At 39.5% G+C, this 27,387-nt stretch overlaps 1 protein-coding gene across 1 annotated transcript; it reads left to right on the forward strand.

Annotated features, from left to right (window-relative positions):
- Window positions 1-25,038, forward strand: CTR9 (CTR9 homolog, Paf1/RNA polymerase II complex component). The gene is made up of 25 exons (XM_005897963.3): window positions 1-248; window positions 1,577-1,675; window positions 3,503-3,742; window positions 4,265-4,382; window positions 5,278-5,367; window positions 6,332-6,480; window positions 7,563-7,670; window positions 10,979-11,086; window positions 11,193-11,429; window positions 11,646-11,735; window positions 11,841-11,969; window positions 12,080-12,263; window positions 13,728-13,816; window positions 14,670-14,855; window positions 14,936-15,023; window positions 15,162-15,310; window positions 16,835-16,951; window positions 17,091-17,236; window positions 18,722-18,793; window positions 19,319-19,454; window positions 19,607-19,753; window positions 20,112-20,269; window positions 21,283-21,379; window positions 21,589-21,701; window positions 23,972-25,038. Exons 1-25 carry the CDS (start codon window positions 204-206, stop codon window positions 24,396-24,398), a joined length of 3,522 nt encoding a protein of 1,173 aa, XP_005898025.2. The 5' UTR covers window positions 1-203; the 3' UTR covers window positions 24,399-25,038.
- The last annotated feature ends 2,349 nt before the right edge of the window (window positions 25,039-27,387 follow it).

A 27,387-nucleotide genomic window follows, 5' to 3' on the forward strand; every position in this document is an offset into this window, starting at 1 on the left:
GGGCTGCCGGAAGTCGCCGGTCGCCGTCTGCTGTTCGTTGTTTGAGCGGCTGACGGGAAGGAGAAGCCGAAGCTCTGGCGGCGCTGCGGGGCTGCAGTCACAACTGGAGCCCGAGCCGCCGCTCGTCTCCGGACGAGCTGTAAGCCAGGAGTACCGGCTGTGGACAGGCGGGGCCCGACGCCCGCTCTCCTTCTGATTTCACCATGTCGCGGGGCTCTATTGAGATTCCCCTTCGGGACACTGACGAGGTAAGTGTCGAGCATGGGGGAGGGTGGGGGCCGTGAACTTGGACGATCTCCCCCTCCCCCTTTCTCCCGACTTCGCTTCCGAAGTAAGAGCACTGTCTCTCCCAGATCGAACTCCCCTACCGAAGCTCCGACCACTTCCTTCCCCAGCCCCGGCACCCTCCCAGGCTGGGAGCATCAGGTCCCCGAAACCTTGAGGCCACCCCGAGAAGGAGTTCTTGAAAGTTCCCCCCCAACCTGCTCGTATTTGACAGTACTCTGCTCTTCCTAGTTCAGAGGCGCGGGAGTGTGAGTGTGCTTGATCAAATGTTAGGCACCTCACAGACCACAGAGGTGGACACTGATGTCACTGTGTTCTCTCTGCTGCTCAAACTAAGTATCTCTCCCCGGGAATATGTAGGATGTCGCCCTTCCTCCCTTAGAAACTCGAGTGTCGCTGCACAAGGCTCTTTCAGCGAAATAGAGACCCCAAGCCGCTGCTGTGTGCTGATAGAATTGCCCCCCTCTCCCTTGTCTCGTCTTTTATGGATGGCCAATAGCTTGTCTGAGTAAAGCTCTCAGAATTGCTGTTGTCTTATTGGCTATCTCATATTCTTATTTGTTTGTTTGATTGAGGTACAATATTGAGATGTGTTTCACTTACCATAAAATACAGTGGTTTTAGTAATAGTCACAAAGCAGTGTAACCACCACCACGATCTAATTCTAGAAAATTTTTCTACTGTTATTTTTGTGCCACAGTCAGGAGTGTGTATGACACAAATGCTGCCTCCATGAAGAATGTGTGCAGTGGCAACTCACGGTTGCCTTGCTTCTAGGATTGTGCTTCTTGTCAGACCAATGACATCAGAGTGTCTGGGGTGCTTATCTACACTTTACCTGCATTATGCATTAAGCAGAGTTCCATTTCATTTTTTTCAAAGCTTTTTATAATTCTAGGGATTTGAAGACAGCTAGCAGGATTTTTTTGCTATGCTTTTACTTTACTATTCCATATAATGTATTTGGCATATGCTCCTTAAACATTTCTTAACATATACTTGTTTTAGCCTTACAGAAAGTGAACACAAATCCTATGTATTAAAAAAAAAAAAAATTCTACGTATAACCAGCCTGATTAATCTCTGGGAAAAGAGCAGTCCGAGGAGACACATGAATTTCAAAAAGAGAAACAGGAACTTCCCTGGCACCCCGTGGTTAAGACCCTGCGTTTCCACTGCAGAGGGCACAAGTTCGGTCCCTGGTTGGGATATAAGATCCCACATGCTGTGGTGGCATGGCCAAAAAAAAAAAAGAAAAATAAGAGTTAAAACCTACATTTTGTATTTTAGGTCATTGAACTTGATTTTGATCAGTTACCGGAGGGAGATGAAGTTATTAGTATTCTGAAACAGGAACACACACAACTGCACATATGGATTGCTTTGGCGGTGAGTATTCGTGTAACAAATACTTTTTATATGTCGACTGGAAAAAAATATGTGGTTTCTGTTTTCAGATACAGTAATAGCCAGCTTGGGTGAATGACAGTACCGTGTATGTGGAAGTTAATTATATTATAGTCCAGTTTCCTAAGTGGTCTGCTGGCCTCTGGTAAATTAGAATATGTTGGTAAAAGCAAAATTCACTTAAGCCAAATAGTACTCAGTATTGAACATTTGATTATTTAGTGGTTATTCAGTGAGGACTGGCTTATGATTTGTGGATAAACTGAGAAAAAACAAGGTGCCACGATGTAAACAATCCAGCACCCTCTACCCTCCTCAGTACTAGCTGCATGATTATGTTTCTTTTTTGTGGGAACATTATAGGAAATGATTATAGTAGTGAAATACAGTGAATACTTTAATCATTATTCCTAAGCAAGTTTGCCACAGGTCACTTTTCATGTAAGGATATAAACAAGGCATCTAATGTTATCTTGAATAGTCAGAGAAATAGATCTGGAATTAGGTTTGTGTCCAGTGCTCAAGCCTAACTCTTGAGTTTCTTAGGCATGGATTTACAGAGAGGTACTATCAGTGACAAGCAGTGCCTTCCTGACTTAAGTGCTAAATTTTCTCAGTCTTTAGAGAACAGGCCATTAATGCTTGTCACTCATTTTTTTAAAACCAGAAGGGAACTTAAGTTTTTTTTTTAGTACAAATGCCTCCTTTCACAGCACTTATATGAAAATTGGAGTCTTGCAGGGTTAGCATGACACCTGTAGTAAGATAAATTTATGAATCATTGTGGGCTACAGGTTGTTAAAACAAGAAAGAATGTAGGCTTTGGGATTAGAAAGGCCTTTGTTTAAACTCCAACTCAGCTGCTAACTAATTCCGTGACCTTCAACAAATGATCTATCTTCTGAGCCTATTTCCTTATCTAAAATAGGGGGTTGTTAACACTGAATTAAAAGATAGTTGTACAGATTAGAGATAATGTCTATGAAACTCCTGGCATTGTTTGTGGCCCAAAGTAAGGGGCTAATGATGGATATTCCTTATAATATTAACAAATGAAACAAATATCCACAGAAGTTATTCAACAGGCGCAAAGTCATAGATAATTTTTGGTGGATCTAGAACTAGAACCCAAGTTTTTTGTTTGGAATTCTTTATACCTCTCACTATTTCTTTCTCTCTTTGGCTCTGATTTACTTTGAAATCAGTTAATTATTACTGAGTAAGGAGATGGAAACATTTGTAATGATTTTAATTTTTTAAGCAACTTGGTTAGATATAATTCACTGTAGTAAACTGCAGACATGACTGAGCTACTGAATACAACACAGACATTTGAGAAGTTTTAGCACATATATACACCTGTGAAATGATCATCATATTTAAAATAATACATATATCCATCACCCCTGAAACTTTCCCCCCAACTCTCCCTTCCCCACCCTCCCATAGTGTCCAGGCACTTATTAATATTATTATGTATGATCAGGTAAATTAAGTCAGATTTCTTTGAATTTATGAAAGTGGAAAAAAATGCCATATGAAAGCAAAATAGTGCCCAGGCAACCCCTGATCAGCTTTTTGTCGCAGAAGATTAGTTTGAGATGTATTCACGTAGTTGCATATATCCAGTAGCTCCTTTTTACTGCTGAGCAGTAGCCATTGTACAGATAGACCATGCCCATTCACCTTTTCATCAACAGTTTGGTTGTTTCCAGTTGGGCCCTATTACACATAAAACCTCCGTAAACATTTGTGTACAGTGTTTTGTATGGACATACAATAACTCTAACTTAATTATTTGCCTTATAGCTGGAATACTACAAGCAAGGGAAAACAGAAGAGTTTGTCAAGTTGTTGGAAGCAGCACGTATAGATGGCAATTTGGATTACAGAGACCATGAAAAAGACCAGATGACTTGCTTGGATACATTGGCGGCCTATTATGTTCAACAGGCTCGTAAGGAAAAGAATAAGGACAACAAGAAGGATCTTATTACACAGGCAACCCTATTGTATACAATGGCAGATAAAATTATTATGTATGATCAGGTAAATTAAGTCAGATTTCTTTGAATTTATGAAAGAGGAAAAAATTGCCACATGAAAGTAAAATGTGTGTAATAGGCAACAGAGTTTCTGAAAAAACTTTTTTTTGTATGGTTGATAAGAACAGTAAAAAAGGAGAAGCGTTCCTTATTAAAATAGAAATTTCTTATACTGTTGAATTAATATGGGCAGATTTAGCATAGAAATTTATAAACATGTTGAGTTGGTAACTCTAACATCCTCAGGTGAATTTCAAATGTATTTTATGTATTTTAAGGAGTTTGAACTTTTCTTTTTGTCATTTTTCCTGGCACAGACAGCTTGCATTTTGGGATAATTTCTCAATTTGTGATTCAGATTTCTCAATTTGTGATTACTGATGGTTTAAACACACTATAGTGATAGAGGAATTTGTGTGATGCTTGACTGCTCTCCTGTATGGTTTTGATTTTCATATTACACATTTGTCTTATCATGGTTAGTCCTGGGTAGAGTCAAGTGTAAAATGGTACGTTACTTTTTCAGAACCATTTGTTGGGAAGAGCCTGCTTCTGCCTTCTTGAAGGTGACAAAATGGATCAAGCTGATGCACAGTTTCATTTTGTACTCAACCAGTCTCCAAATAATATTCCAGCACTGCTTGGTAAGTCATTTTCAGCAACCATCTTAGGAATCTATTTTTCAGCATGTGCCTAAAATACATCTCTTTGTTGATAGCTCCTTAGTAACTCGGCTGGGCAGCAAAGTAGAAGAGCTTTACCTTAGTAAAAATAAAACCCTTGTGGGGTGGGGAGGAGACTTTCCTGGTGGTCCAGTGGTTAAGAATCCACCTGCCAGTGCAGGCAGCATGGGTTCAATCCCTGGTCCGGGAAGATTCCACATGCCATGGAGCAACTAAGCCCATGTACCTCAACTACTGAGCCCGAGTGCTTTAGAGCCTGTGCTCCACAACAAGAGACTCCACCCAAGTGAGAAGCCCATGCACCATATAAAGGAGCTCCCATTCACTGCAACTAGAAGAGAGCCTGCATGCAGTAACAAAGACCCAGTGCAGCTAAAAATAAATAACATTTTAAAAAACAAAGAAACTCTTATAGGGAGTTCCCTGGTGGTCCATTGGTTGGGACTTCATGCTTTCATGGCCAAGGACCTGGGTTCAGGGCCACCCAGTGTGGCCAAAAAAACAAAAATGAAAAAACTTATTGCAGTAGATCATCATTTCTGTTGAAATTACAGAAATAAAATATATACCAGTTAAGCATAATTTGTAATCTACTTCTAGAGAATCAGTAAACAACCTATTTGGACAGCTCTAAGCTAATTTTTGTTTTATAACATTTCACATAAATATAGGACTGTTCTATTTATAGACATAGATTAATACATCCTTATGGAAAGCAAGTTTAAATATGAAATTGTTTTTACTATTTTTGACCGTTTTTTACTGGGAGATATATTCGATCTAGGTGAGTTAGTGGAGAGTATATAACACTTGAGTTCTTTAATAAGTGCATGTTTATTTTTAAAAATCATTACAGGTAAAGCTTGCATTTCGTTTAACAAGAAGGATTACAGAGGCGCTCTAGCTTACTATAAGAAAGCCTTGCGGACTAACCCAGGTTGTCCAGGTAAGAGAAAAACTTCAAGTCTAAGCTGTATATGATCCAACTTAAAATACTGATATTTGATTCAAAGGCTGAACAGAAGTAGTTCTTAGTATTTGCCCTATACTTTTTTCCTTTGCAAAATCACATTCATTTAGCAAATTTTGAAATTAAATGTTAAGTGTTTCCAGAAGGACAGGGTGTCAGACTGTGTCAAATTCTGTTAGGCCAAGTAAAATAGGGAATGAAAGTTGCTCATTGGATCTGGCAACGTACAAATCATTAGTAACCTTGATAAAAGCAGTTCTATTGGAATGGTAGAGGTGAGATACTCATCGGAGTGGAGTCCAAAGAGAAAAGGGAAGGAAAGGAATTGGAGGCAGCAAGTATAGAGTCTAATGAGCTTGACTTTCTAAGGAAAGTAGGAATGAAGAGACACTGGAAAGAGAAATGGAATCAAGAGAGGATTTTTAGGATAGGAGTGTGTATGGATGAGAATGATCTAGTTGAGAGGGAAATTTTGATGATGCAGGAAAAAGGGGAGGGTTGCTGGTGCAGTGACCTTAGATGAGAAGGGGTAACATCTAATGAGCACTGGAGAGGTTGGCCTTTGATAAGAACATGGTTGACTTTTGGCACGGCTTTGAAATTGGGAAGCATTTATAAGCTTAGTTCTGTAGATGTGCATGTAGCCAGTCACTTTATTTAAGCCTATAATGAAGCTCTCTGTTTAAAAAATTGCTCTTTAAAAATTAGATCTTGAAGGTACAGTATAGCCAGGCATATTGGAAGATAAGAAAAATAACATTATTTTTCTGACCTCCAGTGAAGCCAAGATTGTGATATACCCAAAAATTTTATAGTGGGATTATATTGAGGTTAATTCTGGGATTTTGCAACTTATAAATAGTGTTTAAGCATTTAAAAAAATTTGAACCCAAGAATGCCTTAGTTTGACAGACTAAATAACTTGATTTTATTTTTGTAGCGGAAGTTCGTTTAGGAATGGGCCATTGCTTTGTGAAACTTAACAAACTGGAGAAAGCTCGTCTGGCATTCAGCAGAGCCCTGGAACTCAATTCCAAGTGCGTAGGAGCATTGGTGGGACTGGCTGTTCTAGAACTCAATAATAAAGAGGTGTGTGATTAAAAAAACTGTTTAGTTTCTGACCGTTTTGTCAGGTGAATAGTATTAAATTATATATTGAATTATATCTCAACAGAACTGTTGAAAAATGCAATCTTATGGAGTCTTTTCTATTATTTGCCTTGGGGATTAGCAGTAAATTGTTTAAGACAGTGATATCAGGTATATTTATTACATTCAACCAATTTCAAAGGGCAGGAAATGCTTTCCAGTGGCAGTGTTTCTGCAGTTAAGTCTGTTAAGAAAGCTAAATTCTGAAAGTTTAACTCACTATTTGAATTTATTTCTATTATTTTTCCTTTAATTTTTATAGTTTTTAAAGATTACTTTCCATTTGCGTTATTACAGAATCTTGGCTATATTCTTCATGTTGTACATTACATCCTTGAACCTTTCTTACACCTTGATAGTTTATGCCTCCCACTTCCCAACCCCTATATTGTCCCTCCCCTCCCCAACTGGTAATCAGTAGTTTGTTCTCTATATCTGTGAGTATGCTTCTTTTTTGTTGTGTTCACTAGTTTGTTGTATTTTTTAGATTCATACAGCATTTTTCATTCTGTGACTTATTTCACTTAACATAATGCCTTCCAAGTCCATCCATGTTGTTACAAATGGCAAAATTTTATTCTTTTTTATGGCTGTGTTGTATTCCATTGTATGTATATGTGTGTGTATCACATCTTTATCCATTCGTCTGTTGATGGACACTTAGGTTATATATCCTGGCAATTATAAGTAATGGTGCCGTGTATTTTGAGGTAGTGTTTCCAGTTAATATTTTGGTTTTTGAGCTGTGTACCCAGGAGTGGAATTGTTGGGTAGTATGGTGGTTCTATTTTTAGTTTTTTGAGAAACCTTCATGCTGTTTTCCTAGTGGCTGTGCCAATTTATAATCCCACCATCACAGTTTGAAACTTGTTATTGCTGGTGAGAAAGTTAAAAAGAACGATATTTTGGTATCTGAACTTAGATTTGTATAATCTTATTTCTTCAGACTAGAAAGGAAACTTTGAAAAAGTGCTATTTAAGTAATGTTTCACTCATCCCTGCCATCACTGTGTTTCTTTTAGGCTGATTCCATCAAAAATGGTGTCCAGCTTCTTTCCAGAGCCTATACAATTGATCCTAGCAACCCTATGGTATTAAACCACTTAGCAAATCACTTTTTCTTTAAAAAGGTAGGAGAAATCATTTATTAAAGTTGTTTAATGTTAAATCCTTATCTTTGCTTTTCTGCACTGTAGTTGACACTTTATCTTTTTAACTTCAAAAGAAATTTTAATCAAGAGAGGTTTTTTCAAGTTAGAGTTTGTATTAGTATCTAGGTATGTCTGTTTGTTCATTCAATCATTTAATAATTATTGACCCTGTATACCATACCCAATATTGTGATGGAGGTGTGAAGTTCAGTAAGACAGTTTTCACACTCAAGGAGTTGAGTTTCATAGAAAACCCAGACATGTGAACAAATGTAAATGTAAAAATAAAGGTCTCTACCCTGCTGTGGCAGAGAAATGAAAGAGGAAATGATTAAGTGGTTAAGAAAAGTGTTTACCACCAAGAAGGAAAACGCTCTTGAGTTACGTTTTTAGAAGACGATCACTAGGTAGCTGAAAGAAGAGAGGCACAGCTCTATGAAATAGTCTTAGTTTTTTGCTTGTTTATTTTTGTATGTTGATCATGATGTCATTTTTAAAGTTGCCACTAATTCTGTAGAACAATGGCATTCTAGATTTCTCAAATACTAGAAAAGCTTTTATATAGTTGGTAAGCATGAGTTTAATCATTTTGCAACTAGGTACTAAATTATACCAAGAACTTTTAATTAAATAGCAATTTAAGTAAAAGTTCACAAAACTACATCGATCCTTATTAGTAATAGATGCTATATTGCTGTTATTGTTGCTATTGGTATGCATTCTATCCTTACTAAATGCCAAGTACTGTTAAAAGTGCATGCCATGAATTTATGTAATATTCAAAACAATCCTCTGAGGTAGGTAATATTTTCTTAATTTTGTGGATGAATCATGGAAGCAGAGTTAATACCCTGAGGTCACACAGCTGTTAACCATGGTGCTTTCTTCTCCCTGGCTATAGAAGCATACTCCCCTTTCATACTGAATTATTAATTAAACTTTATGCTATAACTATTACAGTACTAAAAGGCAACTACTTAGGGAGAAGATGGAAATGTATTTTAAAAGTAAATGAAGTGTTACTGTTTTAAGATAAAACATTAGCACAAGAAGGCAATGGCACCCCACTCCAGTACTTTTGCCTGGAGAATCCCATGGATGGAGGAGCCTGGTAGGCTGCAGTCCATGAGGTCGCAAAGAGTCGGACACGACTGAGCGACTTCACTTTCACTTTTCACTTTCATGCATTGGAGAAGTAAATGGCAACCCACTCCAGTGTTCTTGCCTGGAGAAGCCCAGGGACGGGGGAGCTTGATGGGCTGCTGTCTATGGGGTCGCACAGAGTTGGACACGACTGAAGTGACTTAGCAGCAAGTTAGATTGGTTTTTATTGGGGAAAAAAACAACAAAAAACAGAGGACTAATGATTCTAAATATTTGAGTGCATATCTAGTAGTCAGTGCTTACAAATGTTAGGACAGCTTCCTTGAACCAAATGAGAATAATGCATTTTTAATTTTCAATGCTAGTCACCCTTGCACTGCTGAAGATACAGACTTGCTTCTACTGAGCACAATTCGTATTTCAGAACCTTAAAGATTACCTAGGTGAAATATGTAAATCAAGGGAGTCTATTTGAGTGTTACTGAATACCTGATCTATGATCAGTGCTGTGCCAGGTGTCATGAGGTCCTCTTGCACTGAATATGTCTGTAAGGTTTACAGAGCATGTTTATATGTGTTTTCTCAGTTTGTCATTAAAACAACTCTAGAAGGTACACAGGCTATTTCCAAACCCTCATTCCAGTGAACAAGATGTAAATTTAGCTAAAGGCTGTATCATGTAATTAAAACTGTGGAGTTTGAATCACTTAGTTCAGATTCTGGCATCACCATTATATATAGTTCTTTGGCTTTGGGCCAATATACTGATTTCCCTAAACCTTAATTGCTTCACTTGTAAAACAGTAATAATACCTACTTTATAGGATTTGAGGGGTGGTAGTTAGGGTTGTTAAATGTAATATCCACATTACATACTTACCTAATGGGAAACAGTCCGTGTTAAAAGCTGCAATCCCATTATTATTTATAATATTTTAAAAATGTCAAAAACTTTACATCAGACCAGATTTCTGGTCAGATGAATAAAACACATTTCCTATTAAAACTGAAACATTGTTTCTACCCCTGATGTATAAACTCTGAGACACTTGGCAGAATAATCAAAAGGAAAGTCAAATCTAGTAGAAAGGTCATGACCCATGCATTCAAATAGAGTTGAATGCAGGTCCAGGCACTGTTACCTTCATGTGGCAGAACATATCCTTGGAGTGGGGAAGAAAGTAAACTGAGTTCTAGCTTTTCACTTTGGATAACAAACTTAATACTTAAGTTTCTGTTTTCCCATCAATAAAATGGTAATAATGACATACTTTGCAGGGAAGGTTGATTAAGCTTAGAACTAATATAAGTATACCTAGCAGAGTACTTTGGAGAAGGCAGTGGCAACCCACTCCAGTACTCTTGCCTGGAAAATCCCATGGACAGCGGAGCCTGGTAAGCTTCAGTCCATGGGGTCGCGAAGAGTCAGACACGACTGAGTGACTTCACTTTTACTTTTCACTTTCATGCACTGGAGAAGGAACTGGCAACCCACTCCGGTGTTCCTGCCTGGAGAATCCCAGGGACGGCAGAGCCTGGTGGGCTGCCATCTATGGGGTCTCACAGAGTCGGACACGACTGAAGCGACTTAGCAGCAGCAGCAGAGTACTATGGATATAGTGAAAGTGTAGTCGCTTAGTTGTGTCTGATTTTTTACAACCCTATAGACTGTATCTCACCAGGCTCCTCTGTCCATGGAATTCTCTAGGCAAGGATACTGGAGTGGATTGCCATTTCCTTCTCCGAGGGATCTTCCCAACCCAGGGATCAAACCTGGGTCTCCCACACTGCAAGCAGATTACCATTTGAGCCACAAGAGAAACCCTTGGATATAATAGTTCTTATTAAATTGTAACTGCTCCCATTACTGTTAATAAGGGACTTAACTTCTCTTGGGTTTTCTCATCACAAAAATAGGCCTGATGCTTCAAAGGATTATTGTGGAGATTAAATGAAGTAATAGACATACTGAGCAAATGTTAAGTACTATACAAATGTTAGTTCCAATCTTCCCTAAGTTTATCAGCAAGGGGAATAAGGAGAGTGATTTGTAAATATGGGTACAGTGCTGTTATTGTTAATTCAGTTAACAAATTTTTAAAGTGAAATTTGAGGAACCCTATGACTGAGACCAGTAGAGTTGTTGGAGCTTACCCATTGATTTTTGGGTCTTCCTTGTTCAGGATTACAGTAAAGTCCAGCACTTGGCTCTCCATGCATTCCATAATACAGAAGTGGAGGCCATGCAAGCAGAAAGTTGCTATCAGTTGGCTAGATCATTCCATGTCCAGGTAAGTTAATTTTACACTCTGGAGTATCTTAATTCTTTAATGGTTTTCCAAGTCTTTTAAAAACTGTTATATGTATTATTGGTCTTGTTTTATTTTCATTTTTTAGGAAGATTATGACCAAGCTTTCCAGTACTACTATCAAGCTACACAGTTTGCCTCATCCTCTTTTGTGCTGCCTTTTTTTGGTTTGGGACAAATGTACATTTATCGAGGTGACAAAGAGAATGCATCTCAGTGCTTTGAGAAAGTTTTGAAAGCTTATCCTAATAATTATGAAACTATGAAAATTCTTGGCTCTCTATATGCTGCTTCAGAAGACCAAGAAAAAAGAGATATTGCCAAGGTACGCTTTTAAAAATCTTAGTTATTTTCTGGTAGCTATCCCTAGATGCTCATTTCTTGTTATTGCTTATAGAAATACATTGGACTCGGTTTTGATAGCTGAGTTTGTTCCAGTTGAAATAACAACTGACATTAAACAGGGTAGAGTAGTTACCACATTTTACTTTCATAGCCTAGAGTTGGAATGCCTTAGCTTAATGATCTCTTTTTATCCCAGGGCCATTTGAAGAAGGTCACAGAACAGTATCCTGATGATGTTGAAGCTTGGATTGAGTTGGCACAGATCTTAGAACAGACTGATATACAGGTATTTGATCACATTTTTCATCTACCTAATGTGTTTTTGGTAAGCCTGGTATAGTGCTTCTCTCTTTTTCACTTACACCTTATTCTGTCCACCATGAAAATACAGGGTGCCCTGTCAGCCTACGGAACAGCAACACGCATCCTTCAGGAGAAAGTGCAGGCTGATGTCCCCCCAGAGATTCTGAATAACGTGGGTGCCCTTCATTTCAGACTTGGAAATCTGGGTGAGGCAAAGGTAGGAACGAAGGACTAGTTCCTTCTTTTGAACTATCAAGTTCAGTGCATGCTTTTTTAGATGTGTCAACCAAGTCTTTTCACAATGTAATTTTCTTTTCTTTCTCCTAGAAATACTTTTTGGCATCTTTGGATCGTGCAAAGGCAGAAGCCGAGCATGATGAACATTATTATAACGCCATTTCTGTTACAACGTCATACAATTTAGCCAGGCTGTATGAAGCGATGTGTGAATTCCATGAAGCTGAAAAACTATATAAAAACATCTTACGGGAACATCCTAATTATGTTGACTGTAAGAATTTTAAACTTTATTTTTTATGTATTAAATGCTCACAACAGCAGCAAAAATTTAGCCTGGAAAAAATCTTTCTTGGAACTAATAATAAACAGTTTTAGGGAATTTCCTGGTGGTCCAGTGGTTAGGATTTCTTGCTTCCACTGGAAATTAACTCCCTGTTCTGGGAACTAAGATCCTGTAAGCCACACAGTGCAGCCAAAAAAAAAAAAACTATTGAAAAAACAAAACAACTGTTCTAAAGGTTATACCTTTTCTTCAAAGCAAATTTGTGGCCTTAAAAAAAAAATGCAGCTTCACTTAAATTTATCCTGGAAACAGAAGGAAACAACTGAAAACCAGTGGGACCATATTTTATAGACTAGTCCATCTTCAGTGGGTCAGCTACCTCTACTAGGCTTTTAACAACTCCTTGACGTATTTGGTTATGGGTTTATCTTTATGGTGGGTTCTGTTTTGATTTACAGTGTTTTTAATAGTTATAAAGGACAGGGCCTTTCCTGTAAATAATTATTCCTAAAAATGTCCTACCTTGAGTTTTTGCAACCTGAACAGTGTGAAATTTGGAAAGTTTCTAACTAAAAATCATTTATATGCTGTACTTCCCTTAAAAGAACCTAAAGCTATGATGTTTTGACTCTGGTCAAATCAAGGGCTAGTAACTTGACCCCTGTCATACTATTATGAATAAAAAAGTGATTTAAAATAAATAAGATTTTAGTTGAATTCCAGGCTTAATCTGAACTGAGTTGATAGGCAATTATAAACCATTGTTGGTTTCTTGAGAGAGTGACATTTTCTGGAACAAATAACAATTTGACATTTGTGTGGCACTCCCTAGTGGCTCAGATGGTAAAGAATATGCCTGCAATGCAGGAGTCCTGCGTTCAGTCCCTAGGTAGGGAAGATCCCCTGAAGAAAGAAAGGCAATCCACCCCAGTATTCTTGCCTGGAGAATCCCATGGACAGAGGAGCCTGGCTAGCTACAGTCCATGGGGTCACAAAGAGTTGGATAGGACTGGGTGACTAACACTTTCACTTTTAAAATTACTTAAGGTAAAGAGACACAGTTAGAGGTCAGGTTTTCTAACTAATAATCCCTTAGTAGTCTGTGTTTTCACTATTGTGTGATATGCCAAGCACAGTGCTGTATATCAGAGAGAAACTGGAAACAAAACGATGACAAGCTTTTAAAATAACTTAGCTTGAGATAATGACTTGATCCAGAGTACCAGCTTGAGGAATGGAGTAGAAGGGAGAATCTGAGATTTCAAACAGGAAGGTTTGATGGTATTGAAGTTGCACTTTAACTTATTAGATATTTAATTAGCTATATCACTGCTTGATATTTTTTCACCTGTGATGTGTTAATTGAAAGCAATTATTTTAAAAGTACAACTTTAAAATTATGATCCTACTTTATAGCTAATATTTTAAACATAAAAACTTGTGCATTTTCAGGCTATCTGCGCCTAGGAGCAATGGCTAGAGATAAAGGAAACTTTTATGAGGCTTCAGATTGGTTTAAGGAAGCTCTTCAGATTAATCAGGTTGGTAATAATAACTCTTGGGTTTGAAAAAAGAATTACTTCACCATTTTCTTTCAGTAAATCAGTTTTTTCTTCTAATGGCTGTCTAGGTTGGCATCTCCCTCCCCTTTTTTTTTCCCATTTACTTTTTAAAGATACTAAAGGGCTTCCCTGAGAGCTTAGTTGGTAAAGAATCAGCCTACAATGCAGGAGATCCTGGTTTGATTCCTAGGTTGGGAAGATCCGCTGGAGAAGGGATAGGCTACCCACTCCAGTATTCTTGGGTTTCCCTTGTGGCTCAGCTGGTAAAGAATCCGCCTGCAATGAGGGAGACCTGTGTTCAATTCCTGGGATGGGAAGATCCCCTGGAGAAGGGAAAAGCTACCCACTCCAGTATTCTGGCCTGGAGAATTCCACGGACTGTATAGCCCATGGGGTTGCAGAGTCAGATAGAACTGAGCGATTTTCACTTCACTTCAAAGGGTGTAGAGTCATCTAGATGTTTGGATTGTGGCCCATAATGAGAATTAGATTTCACGTCACAGCCTAGGACACACACACGTGTATACAAACAAAGAGATCAGGTTTTCTAACTAGTAATCCCTATACTTGAGATCAAAGTTTTATAAATTAATAATGATTTGTAAAATCATATTGTCCTAGACAGTACATTGATATTTTTACTGTATTCCATTTTATTGCATTTCTTATGCTGATAACTAAACACTAAATTGATTTTACAAGTCATTAATCCATCTCAGCTCTCAGTTTGAAAAACACTGTTGTAAACGTAGCCTATAAACCTCTCCAGGAATCACCTATTGTGGAAAGAATCCAAATTACAGATCTTGCTTCTTTTTATATGTGTTTTTAGGACCATCCAGATGCTTGGTCTTTGATTGGTAATCTTCATTTAGCAAAACAAGAATGGGGTCCAGGCCAGAAGAAATTTGAGAGGATATTAAAACAACCAGCTACTCAGAGTGACACTTATTCTATGCTGGCCCTTGGCAACGTCTGGCTTCAGACTTTGCATCAGCCCACCCGAGATAGAGAAAAGGTAATCTCTTTTCATTTCTTTAAAACAAAGTTGATTCTTACTTGATTCTTATTTGAATTTTTTTAATAATCTTTTTATAGGAAAAGCGTCATCAGGATCGTGCTCTGGCTATTTACAAACAAGTACTCAGAAATGATGCAAAGAATCTATACGCTGCTAATGGCATAGGTAATTATAAGATTTGGATATCCATAATTGTGAAATAAATGCTTTTGGAAGGATGTTTATAGATCAGATTTTCTCTCTAGTTTTTTTTCTGGCTACAAATAGGAAGTTCTAATTCTGTGAACCTTTTTATAACTTTAGGAGCTGTTTTGGCCCACAAAGGATATTTCCGTGAAGCTCGTGATGTATTTGCCCAAGTAAGAGAAGCAACAGCAGATATCAGTGATGTGTGGCTGAACCTAGCACACATCTACGTGGAACAAAAGCAATATATCAGCGCTGTTCAGATGGTAATGTTTTATTTTTCAAAATATTTTTATTTTGTGGTCATCGTTGAGCAGTTTTCTTAACCATTCTGGCCTCGTCTGTTTAGAGGTTTATAATTTTATAAGGTTAAGACCAGTCTTTGATGTCCAGACAGAGATGTGAGTCCTGGCTCCACCATTAATTGCACGTCTTAGGCATGTCTCTATAAGACAGAAATATGTGTAACCTTAATCTCATAGAATTTTATGTGGATCCAGAATGAAAAATACTTGGCACTAATTTGCCTAGCATAGCAGTAAGTGCCAGAAGATAGTGGGATTTATTATTCATTTGGGCTTCCCTAGTGGCTCAGCTGGTAAAGAATCCTCCTGCAATGCAGGAGACCTGGGTTCGATCCCTGGGCTGGGAAGATCCCCTGGAGAAAGGAACAGCTACCCACTCCAGTATTCTGGCCTGGAGAATTCCACGGCCTGTATAGTACATGGGGTCGCAAAGAGTCAGGCACGATTGAGCAATTATTTGCTCATTTTATCCTCTTCCTTCTCAGATGAGAGAACTGCATTTCAGAAAGGTTAAAAGACATTTAAAAAGAAAAAACTCCCTCCATGGGGATAAGTTTTCATAGCTAGAGATTTTTGTTATACTTTTCATATTTGTTGATTACTTGAAGTAAAAGAGTCATGCCCAGCATCTTTAGCATAGTGAGCATCTTTAGCATACCTAGTGAAAAAGGAAAAATGCTCTTATTGAAATTATTATGGCCAGAAAAAAACAAGTTTCTGACCCAAGGTAGAAGATATGAGCAGTCCAGGCTCTGGGAAGTAGTTAACCATTTTTTCTAAAAAGGACGAGTAGTAGTAGTATTATTGGAAAGGTAACTTGTCACAAGGACTTACAGAACCTTGATTGCATATGGTAGTCTCAGAGGTTGTATTTTTGGAGGTCAGCCTTCTTGGTCTGCAAATCAATTGCTAGGAATAATCAGGGAAAAACCATCTAACCGTCTTCACCGAGAAGAACTTGCCTACGACACTCCTGACATTGCATGGTCAGAAACTGACTTGTTCGTGGCAAAATTAATACCAGTATTGCTATATTAGTTTTACTAAGAGATTAACAACCAGAACTGTGAGGCTTCTCATATTGGTTGCCAGTAGGTTCCACCAGCCCTAAAGAAAGGTGGTAGAGCCCCATAGGAGCCAGGTGTATGACTTCTGATAAATCATCATTAAGTCTTGTCTAGATTGTATTGCTAAAGATACAAAAAGACCTTCCATCTGTTTCACCTGTCAGTGTTGGTCCACATTTCAAATGGAAAGACTATTTCGAGTATGTAATTTTTCTTATCAGGTTTTTATGTTGTGAAAATGTATGCTGGTGAATGTCAAGAATCAGTCTCAATTTAGTCTTTGAAATTAACCATCCAGAAGATGGTTTAAAGCTAATTTAAAGCTTTTCACATAGCTTTAAAATCACTTGAAATTTTCTTATAAAATAATAGTATATAATTGTTGTTGTGCTTTAATTAACTTTTTCTCTTTTTGTAGTATGAAAACTGCCTCAGAAAGTTTTATAAGCACCAGAACACAGAAGTTGTGCTATATTTGGCCCGGGCCCTCTTCAAATGTGGCAAGTTACAGGAATGCAAACAAACCCTGCTGAAGGTAAAAAAAGAGAACTCAATTCTGTGCTGGTTTGTATTTTTTACTCTGTTTTACACATGCTTACATGCCTAATACTCTAACTAAAATTCTTTTCATGTCTTTATAACATATGAAAAATTTGCTTTGTTTTTATTTATAGGCTAGACACGTGGCACCCAGTGATACAGTTCTTATGTTTAATGTGGCCTTGGTCCTACAAAGATTAGCTACCTCTGTCCTGAAAGATGAAAAGAGTAATCTGAAGGAAGTACTTAATGCTGTGAAGGAACTGGAGCTTGCACACAGGTAAGATTTTGTACCTGTTTTCCAAACAACCTTTGAAATTGTTTGTTTCTTTAAACCCATATGTCTCAAAGGAGAATCATTCTCTAGTAGAATCATTCTGGCAACTTTTAAACCAAAGCAGACAGCTGCCACTAGGTGACTTCAAACCATAGCCAGGATCCTGCTAGAATTGGATCCTATAGTCCGACCCCTATAACTGGCTAGCTTTACAGGCTTGCCCTAGATTTTTTATTAATCTGAGAGTAATATGACCCAGCATTTTACACACTAGAAACTTTTAGACTCCACTTATGTTGTTTTGGAGAAGGCAGTGACACCCCACTCCAGTACTCTTGCCTGGAAAATCCCATTGATGGAGGACCCTGGTAGGCTGCAGTCCATGGGGTCACTAAGAGTCGGACACGACTGAGCGATTTCACTTTAACTTTTCACTTTGATGCATTGGTGAAGGAAATGGCAGCCCACTCCAGTGTTCTTGCCTGGAGAATCCCAGGGACGGGGAAGCCTGGTGGGCTGCCGTCTATGGGGTCGCACAGAGTCCGACATGACTGAAGCGACTTAGCAGCAGTAGCAGTATGTTGTTTTTACCTGTTATACCAGTGTCTTCTTTGAGGTACGAGTTTTCCTTGAGCTAAGATTAAGGCCTTTCCTCTTAAATAACTGAATAAGTTTATTTGGCTCAACTCAATTTATGTATGGGGAGAAGGCAGTGACACCCCACTCCAGTACTCTTGCCTGGCAAATCCCATGGACAGAGGAGCCTGGTAGGCTGCAGTCCATGGGGTCCCAAAGAGTCGGACATGACTGAGCGACTTCCCTTTGACTTTTCACTTTCATGCATTGGAGAAGGAAATGGCAACCCACTCCAGTGTTCTTGCCTGGAGAATCCCAGGGACGGGGAAGCCTGGTGGGCTGCCGTCTATGGGGTCGCACAGAGTCGGACATGACTGAAGCGACTTAGCAGCAATTTATGTAACTTTATAGTATTTAGTTGGTAACTCAGTGTATGTTAAAGTTAAAATCTTACATCTCTTCAGGTTTTATCCAGTCTTATTTGAGTTCTTGTTTTAAGTATTTCTTGCCTTGGCTAATAAATTATATGTGCTTTCATGGCTTAAGCCTCCTAACCTCCATGCTGACATATTTAGTAAACTTGGTGTTTAGTAAATATTTGTTGCTGGAATTGATTTTTGGTTGTTTGTGAATTTACTGATAATGTTAAATATAACTTTATCTTCATGAACTTGCTGGTATTGCGTGGTATGTTGTTGAGAGTTCTTTTTAAGTGAGTTGTATATGTGTTTTTCCTATTGAGATGACAGCCCTTTGTGAATACATTTAAGTATTAAGTGTTCATTAATTTCAGTCAGTATGTAAGCCTTCTCTGAAACTTTTTTTGAAAACAGATTTTTAATCTGTTTTTAATCTAAAGGGTCTGTTCCATTAATTTTTTTTTTACGTATTTTATTTTCTCATTCCATTTAGATATTTCAGTTACTTGAGTAAAGTGGGAGATAAAATGAGATTTGATTTGGCCCTCGCTGCTACAGAAGCCAGGTAATGTTACTGTTTATGGAGGGTGACTTTGGGTGAGGTAGTGATATCCATATGGGCTGGGAGAGTGACACAGCAGTGAGGGATTCTGACCTTCTAGGCATCAGTCTTTCACACTCCTCTCTGGGATGTTCCACCCTGGGCTAAGGCTTTTTCTTGAGGGTTCTTTTGGGGAATATGCCAAAGTTAATTTAGTTTAAGTCCTAAAATTATATGGGAAAAGACTTTTCTGATTTCACTAACATCAGTTATGTAGTCAGAATCAAGACACAATTCCCAATGCTGAGTTACATGTGAAGGTATTGTTGGGAATCTTTTTAGCTGTGCTTTGGGAAGACAGTTATGATTTGGAAACTTAAAATAGTTGACAGTATTGGCTTATGAGAAATTAAGTTAATTTTGCTAATTAAGACTTCTATGATCCTGCTTCAAACTTTTAAATATGTGTAAATAATGTAAATGCTCTGAGTTTTTAAATAAAAAGTATACTAGCTACATTCATATTTCTCGAAATTGGGAACGTTCTAGGCAATGCTCTGACTTACTGAGCCAGGCGCAATACCACGTGGCTCGGGCACGCAAACAAGACGAAGAAGAAAGGGAGTTGCGGGCCAAACAAGAACAAGAGAAAGAACTGCTAAGGCAGAAACTTCTCAAAGAACAGGTATTTCTTGTGTTTGTGGTGATACTAGAATTAAAGGTGGGCATACATACACTTTGTATGTTAGTTCATCAAAAGTTCTTTTGATGATAGCCATGATTTTATGGTCATAAGAACATTTTGATGAGATTTTCCCCTACCCTTTTTCCTCATAGGAAGAGAAACGTCTCAGAGAAAAAGAAGAGCAAAAGAAACTTTTGGAACAGCGGGCCCAGTATGTAGAAAAGACCAAAAATATTCTTATGTTTACTGGAGAGACTGAAGCAACAAAAGAAAAGAAAAGAGGTGGTGGTGGTGGACGGGTAAGATGTGACTCCAGCTGGAAATGAAGTTAACTGACTAAATGCACTCAATATTTAGTCATGCTTTGGCTTCCTCCTTTGCTAAAGGATAGTCTTCAACGCAGAGAATGCTTTAAATGGTATCTAGTCTTTAGAAATGCACTTCAGTGTTAGTTTTAGTATAGTTTATCTTGTAGCAACCTTGCAGTTGATGGTCTTTGCTGTGAGAAACATTCATCCCAATTAGCAGTTTTAAAGTATGGGCCTCACCATGCACCTCTTCAGTGTGACTCGGAGGGCTGGTGGCATGAGGCCTGTTTCATACAGCCATATTCTACCAGCCAGGAAAGCACTGACTATGGTCTTCTTTGGATTTCAGCGTCCCAAGAAAGGAGGAGAGTTCGATGAATTTGTCAATGATGACACCGATGAGGACCTGCCTGTCTCCAAAAAGAAGAAGCGAAGGAAGGGCAGTGGTAGTGAGCAGGAAGGCGAGGAAGAGGAGGGCGGCGAGAGAAAGAAGAAGAAGAGGAGAAGGTAGCATCATGGGAAAACCTTTTCAATCACCTCATGAAAGTGGGGAACGCCTCTCACCTTCTGAATCTTAGGGCTAGAATTTGGGAACACCTGGTAATCTCTTGATGCACCCAGACAGAAACCTTTCATGCTCCTGCTTCCTGCTTTAATCCTAAAATGGACCCCAATTACCAAACACTACAAATTTCCTTCTGAGAGCTATGAGTCAGTCATAATTGCCTTTCTTATGTCTATAAAATTGCAACACTTAATTGGAAAACCTATGCAATTTAGAATGAGAAGAGTTAGTGGGTCCGTGCCAACTGTCTATCTTAATAACCTTACAAAAGCCCCAAACCTCAGTTTCTCTCTGTAAAATGGTGAGAGTCATGGCTCACTTCAAGTTTTACAGGATGTGTAAAATGTGAATTTAGCTGAAAGAAGGGCTTTTCATCCTCCCATGCCATCCACTGTGAGGACAAGTGGTGCCTTGTCCCCTCTTACCTGGAGGGGCCCTTGAACTCTCCCACTCCTCTCATGGTGCTTCCCTGTCCAGGAACCTCCAGGATTACCTAGGCCTGTTCTTCCCAAACCGAGGCTGACTCTGCTTGTGGGATTCAGTCGGACACACTGACCTGTGGAATTGAAGCTGTGGCTGAATATTAGCAGACCTGGGATGAGTAGTTGGGAAGGAAGGAAGAGGAGGGGGAGGATGCTGAGTCTGGAGCCTGGATCTTTTCTCACATCCTCTGTCACTCACCCAGGGCAAGATCTGAGCTTATCTTACGTTCATTAAGAGGGCTCAGCAGTGACTCATGTGGTCAGCAGACTGCATAAATCCATGATTTATCTGTATGGCAGACTGCTGAGCCTTGTGCAGCGGCTGCACGTTGTGGCCCCACAGTCTGGTTGCAGTCAGCACCCGTAGAGGAGGGCGTTGAGAATGACTCGTACTATTTGAATGGCGAAGAAGTCTTGGGCTTTATAGGCATATGAGTGAATCTTGACACACGTTCTTTTGGTGTTCACTATAGACCTCCGAAGGGAGATGAAGGATCTGATGATGATGAAACAGAAAATGGCCCCAAACCGAAAAAGCGCCGTCCACCAAGAGCAGAGAAGAAGAAGGCTGTAAGTGTCCAACACGTTTTTCTGTCCCTGGTAGGCATAAAAGATGTCTGCTAGATACATCCTTCTCCTGCAGTGTCTTCAAGCACAGACGCTTGTTTTTGAAGTTTGTTGGTTGCCGTTTGATTGTATCATTGCAGTGCAAACCCAATTTAACATGACATCCTAACAGAAGAGTCCTCACTAATCTATTATGTGTGTTCTTTCTTTAGCCCAAGCCAGAACGTCTGCCTCCTTCAATGAAGGGAAAAATAAAATCCAAAGCCATAATATCATCAAGTGATGATTCGTCTGATGAAGATAAACTGAAAATTGCTGATGAAGGGTAGGAATTTTTTGCTTGGTGTGTTCTCCTAATGAAAGATAACCGAGAGTGGTCACTGTGACAGAATGTCATCTCTGTAGTTTCTTAGAATCTTAGAACTGGAAGACACCTTATCACACACCTTATTCTGATCTTGTCATTTTGTCTACCAAATATTTGTCCCTTACAGGAGGAAACCTATTTTGAAACCTTCTTTCTTCATGGATATTAGTTGAAATTTTCTATATGACATCCTCCTACACAAAATGTATCATTTGGCTACACTGCCATTGACTGGCTTAAAGTAGTAGGAGTAGCTGGATCTTGGTCACAGGAAGAAAGGCACTTTCTTGACCATTCCGTCCTTTGTCAGGCAGGGATGACTTAGCACTACCTGCCTGTGGAGGGCTTATCCTGCACTCCTTTAGCTTACAGCCCACTTGGTCAAACAGTATTCTGTTGTACTTGTCCTGAACTTGCCCCTGAAGCTCCACATTTGGATTCCTAGACTAGAACTCTTAATACCGTACTACGCCTTGTTCTTCTGATGGCCATTTCACTGATAGCCATCATTTCACTGATGGCCATCATTTCATTCATTCATCCAACAGATATTTGAACATCCATGTTATGAAGTGAGTGCTAAGTGCTGGAGATGCAGAGGAAAAAGACATTGACCCCGCCCAAAGGAATTTGTGCTTTAGAAACAGTAGAGAATGACAGATAAACCAAAACTACAGTATACTGGGGAAAGTGTTATTACTTATATTTTCCATTTATTGCTTGCCAGGGACAAGCAAGCAATGAATCTGGAGTTGAAGTAGTGAGGGTAATTACTGAGATAAATTTTGTAAAAGGCTGTTTAAGTCTTTTAGAAGAATAAAGAGTCCTAATCACCTGTACTTCTAAAAAAAAAACCAAACCAATAAATAATAAAAGTTTTTAAAATAAAAGCAAGAGAGGGAGTCCTGGTGGGTTAGAGGTGAAGCAGCAGTGAGAGGTTAGCATGTTGAAGGGGCTAGGGGTCTGCGGCCGGGGGTGGGGTGGCTAGCCTGGTATGGTAAAGCATCTGTGAAGATGTTTGGTTCCCATTTTCTCTGAAGACAGTGGTTGACACAGATTTGGATTGCTTTTCCACTGGTCCTTGCCCACAATGTTATCCTAGTCCATTGATTAGAGGCATGATGGTTAAACCCTCAGGAAGTGTTTCCTTCTTTAGCCAGATGGAACGGAGTGAATTAGATTCAAGGGGCCCACTGGTACTTGGTGTATATACAGAAGGAATATCCAGCATCCTCTTCTCCATGCTTCACATCCTTTCAGAGTGACCTGAGTTACATGATATGTGTCTAGATTTCTTTCAGATGTAAGCACAAAGAGCCTCTCTACAGTCTGCAGGGATGTTTTCATTGCTGGGGAGAGTAGTCTGTTTCACCTCCATCACCCTTCTTAGACTGACCCTGTAGGATTTAATATTCCTTTCTTGGTATATTTGTCATGGAAACCCAAACCAAGGAATATGCCAGAGGAGAAGCATGTCCCTCCTGGTGAGCGCAGTGCAGTGGGGGATTGGGGGGAGGTAGCCGCTGTCACAGTGGTTAAGGGAACGTTTGTTCCTGTAGGAAGCCAAGATTACCTTGCCACCACCATCCCGAGCATTAGTCCCTTTCCTTTAACATCTGATATGTAGAGGAGAAACTTGGGCAAAAGTAAACAAGCAAGCAGCAGAACCCCCTTAGCACAGCTTCCTATGCAGAGTAAGTCTAGTCCTGTCAGAGGGCATCAGAGCAGAAGCAAATCCCAGAATAGGAATGGTGACTTGGCTCCTTGGCCGACTCCTACACAGATGGGACAGGGGAGCCCCACTCGGCCAACCCTTGGGAGAGGGTTCATGTCCAGAGTCTCTGCAGCCAAGTCAGGTCCTAGGTTTTACCTCTGCTGCTATGGATTTGCTTATAAAGATAAATGTATTCCTTCCTTACATAATTTTACAGGTGAAATTGAGAAATGCTTCATTCTGATGAAAGGTGCCTGGTATGACCAGTGAGAGTCATCCTTCACTGTTTTTATTCTGTCTTAGAGCTAATGTGCCTTATTCTTTTTGCCTACGTACTCCCCTTTTTATTATGAACAACATCTCATTTGCAAAAAAAGTACACCAAAGAAATATTACAGTAAAAACACTGATCAGGTCCAGAATATTCTGCCCTTCTCTTTTAAAAGGGCAACCCCCGATTGTCAGGTGTTGTCGTCCGGAGACCTGGCCTGTAACAAGCATTTCTCTTTGCCAGGCATCCCCGCAACAGCCACAGCAACAGCGACTCGGATGAGGGCGAGCGGCGGAAGAAGGGTGCCTCCTCGGAGAGCGACTCTGACGAGAACCAGAACAAGTCCGGCAGCGAGGCTGGCAGCCCCCGGCGGTCCCGGAGATCCCACTCCGATGAGGATTCGGACAGCGACCAGCCGGCCAGGAAGCGCAGGCCCTCAGGCTCCGAACAGTCGGACAACGAATCCCTGCAGTCTGGGCGGAGCCGCTCCGCAGGCTCTGAGATGGACTCCCGGCCCGCGTCCCCGAGTGCTGAGTCGGACCACGACTCCGAAAGAGCATCTGACAATGAGGGCTCCGGCCCAGGTTCCGGAAATGAATCTGAACCCGAGGGATCCAACAACGAGGCCTCGGATAGGGGCTCAGAACGTGGTTCAGATGATAGCGACTAGGCTTTATTTCATGAATATGCTTCATCTCTGCAGGAAACTTTTTTTTTACATATGAAAGCTGTGATAAAAACATTTCAGGTGTTTGGTCAGTGGTGAAATTTTTGCTAAGGCAATTTTTTTCCCTATCCATTCGTACATTACTATGACCGCAAGAGATATTTCCCGTGCTAGAGTCTAATATTTGAGTCTCTTGAGCAAAAGGTGACTATTCTTCATTATGGTACAATTCCACCTATTACATGTGAAAACCCCAGAAAAATAAACCCACGTGCTGAAGCATTCCTACAGAGTTTTGAGTGCCTACAACAGTGGCACACGTGTCATCTTTGTATGTTAAGCAGTACACTGTTTGGATTTCTATTACAATCTTTTACCAAGTGGTGTGAGAAACTTGGTGTTATTGTCTTTTTCCATTTCAAGCTTAGATCAAGAATATTTTTATTTTCTGGAGAAAGAGGTATCTACTGTATAATTGCACCAAAGTACAAATGAAAGGAAGGTTTCTTCGATAGGGTAATACTGCAGCCATGTAGATAAAACCACAAATATATCGTTAGGTTGACTAAGATGTGGAAAAATGCTTTTCTGTTAGTAGAATGCAAAGACCTACCTAAGCCACATAATAAAATTCTTTTACCAATTTTTATGTGTAAACTTTGTGTCATTTGGGGAGGGGGAGCAGTACATTTGTATATGAAAATTTAGTATCAGTAAACTGCAAATATTTGGAAGAACCTGAATTAAACAAGGCTGTTTACTCAAAAGTTTTGTAATTCTTTGTAGATTTCTGGAGTGTTTTTAAAGATGCAAGAAGCTATTTACAGGGACTTTCTTGGCAGGCCACTGGTTAAGTCTCTGGGCTTCTCATGTAGTAGGGGTGGGTTCAGTGTCTGGTTGGGGAACTAAGGTCCCACATGTAGTGTGGCCCAGCCAAAAAATTAAAAACAAAAAAACTATGGAAGCCAAGACATGGAAGCAACCTGAGTGTCCATCAACAGATGAATGAATAAAGAAGATGTATGTATAATGCATATATAATGGAATACTACTCAGCCATAAAAAAATATTGCCACTTGCTGCAATGTTGACAGACCTAGAGATTATCATACTAAGTGAAATAAATCAGAGAAAGACAAATATACACTATCACTTATAGGTGGGATCTAAAAAGTAATAGGAATTTGTTTACAAAACAAACACACTGATAGACGTAAAAAACAGTTACCAAAGGGGAAAGGAGAGGAGGGATAAATTAGGAGTATGAGATTTAAGAGAGATACACATTACTATATAACCAGGATTTGCTGTATAGCATGGGGAACTATATTTGAGATCTTGTAGTAACTATAGTGGAAAAGAATCTAAAAAATTATATACATATTCATATATTCATATACATGAATCATTTTGTTGTACTCCTGAAACTAACACAGTATTGTAAATGAACTATACTTCAAAAGAAAAAGATGTTTTAATATGTAAGACCAAGATGCTAGTATTTTTATTTTCAGTACCTTTTGTGATTAATGACTTAAGGATCATCATTTTATGTAGCACTGAACAGTTTGTAAAAAGAACTAAAATTAGTCAGCAAGTATGAAATGCATTATAAAAGGCATTGAGAACAGAGATCAAATGTCTTTCCTATTCTCAAATGGAGTGATGTTTGCACAGGTTATGGGAGCAAAGGGAGAACAAAGTCAAGGGAAGGTTTCCTGAAGCAACTTGAAGCAACTCACCCAGTGGAGAGTTAAGGAAGGTGTTCTCTGCATGTGCAACTCTAGGAACTAGAATAACTAAAGGAGGAAAGGTGGCTATCAACCCCACCCCACCCCACCCCCTGTGAAACATGACAAGCCTGAGATTCAGAATCTATAATAGCAAAGGTGAGGTTCAGACTATACTCCAGGTCCTCTGTCTACTCTCTGCTTTTTCCAATATGTCACGTGTAACTTGGGGTGACATAGTTAATCCCCAAATGACAAATCCAACTACTGGGTAATCACTTCCTAAATGATGACTCACTTCAAGCAATAACTCAAGTCTATTGGTAGAAGTTCCCTTGGAGAGCCGTTTATGGAGAGAGTTAACCTAATGAGAGTGATTTCCCTAATATTCCACTGCCCACTGCAGGTTTTGGCTAGGATGGTGTTTTGGAGTGCAGTTACAAAGCACTTTTGCACGTCTAAGTCAGTTCCACTTAAGATGGCTCTTTCTTCCATCAGGAAGCCCTCAGATCAGCAGAACAGGAATATTCTCTGCAGTCACTTTGTTCATGTCAGAAAGCACCGTGTGGTTTCTTCAGGTCCAGCTCCCTCTGGTCTTAGTTAGGAGCCTGGAGATGACGGAAATGACCAAGGAGCAGGGGGTGCCCCTGAGGATGGGGAAGACCCTTCTGACAAAGGAAACCTGACTGACCTGCTGCCTTTGCTCTTCTGCCGCTGCTCTCCGGGACTCAGAGCAGCCGAACTGCCTGGAGCCTGTGTGTCTGGATCAGCCTTCTTCCTAATTTTTTTTTTTTTGAGGTGTAATTGACATATAACATGATGTTATTTTTAGGTGATTTGATATTTGTATTGCAAAATGATCACCACATTTAATCTAACTAACATCTGTCATCTGATGTTGTTACAAAAATGGAAACAATATGGATATTCCTCAAATAATTAAAAATAGAACTGCCATACAGATCCAGAAATTCCACTTCTGCATATTTATGAGAAGAAAATGAAACAGTAATTCAAAAAGATGTATGTCTTCACTATGATATATAAGGGTTCCTGCGCTTTGCCCGCCTCCCCACCCCATGGTTCAGCGGTAAAGAGTCTGCCTGCAATTCAGGAGCACACTTTTGTCCCTGGGTCACGAAGATCCCCTGGAGAAGGGTATGGCAACCCAATCCAGTAGTCTTGCCTGGAGAATACCACAGACAGAGGAGACTGGCAGGGTTCAGTCCATAGGGTCACAAAGAGTCAGATACAACTGAACT

The sequence above is a fragment of the Bos mutus genome, chromosome 15, assembly GCF_027580195.1.
Source record: "Bos mutus isolate GX-2022 chromosome 15, NWIPB_WYAK_1.1, whole genome shotgun sequence".
Classification (NCBI taxonomy): Eukaryota; Metazoa; Chordata; class Mammalia; order Artiodactyla; family Bovidae; genus Bos; species Bos mutus.

Bases quoted from the DNA above. Each gene is read 5' to 3' on its own strand.
- CTR9 (XM_005897963.3), top strand. From the start codon at position 204: ATGTCGCGGGGCTCTATTGAGATTCCCCTTCGGGACACTGACGAG. The intron at 5,368-6,331 runs GTAAGAGAAAAA...TTATTTTTGTAG, and splicing joins GACTAACCCAGGTTGTCCAG to CGGAAGTTCGTTTAGGAATG. The intron at 15,024-15,161 runs GTAATTATAAGA...TTATAACTTTAG, and splicing joins ATACGCTGCTAATGGCATAG to GAGCTGTTTTGGCCCACAAA.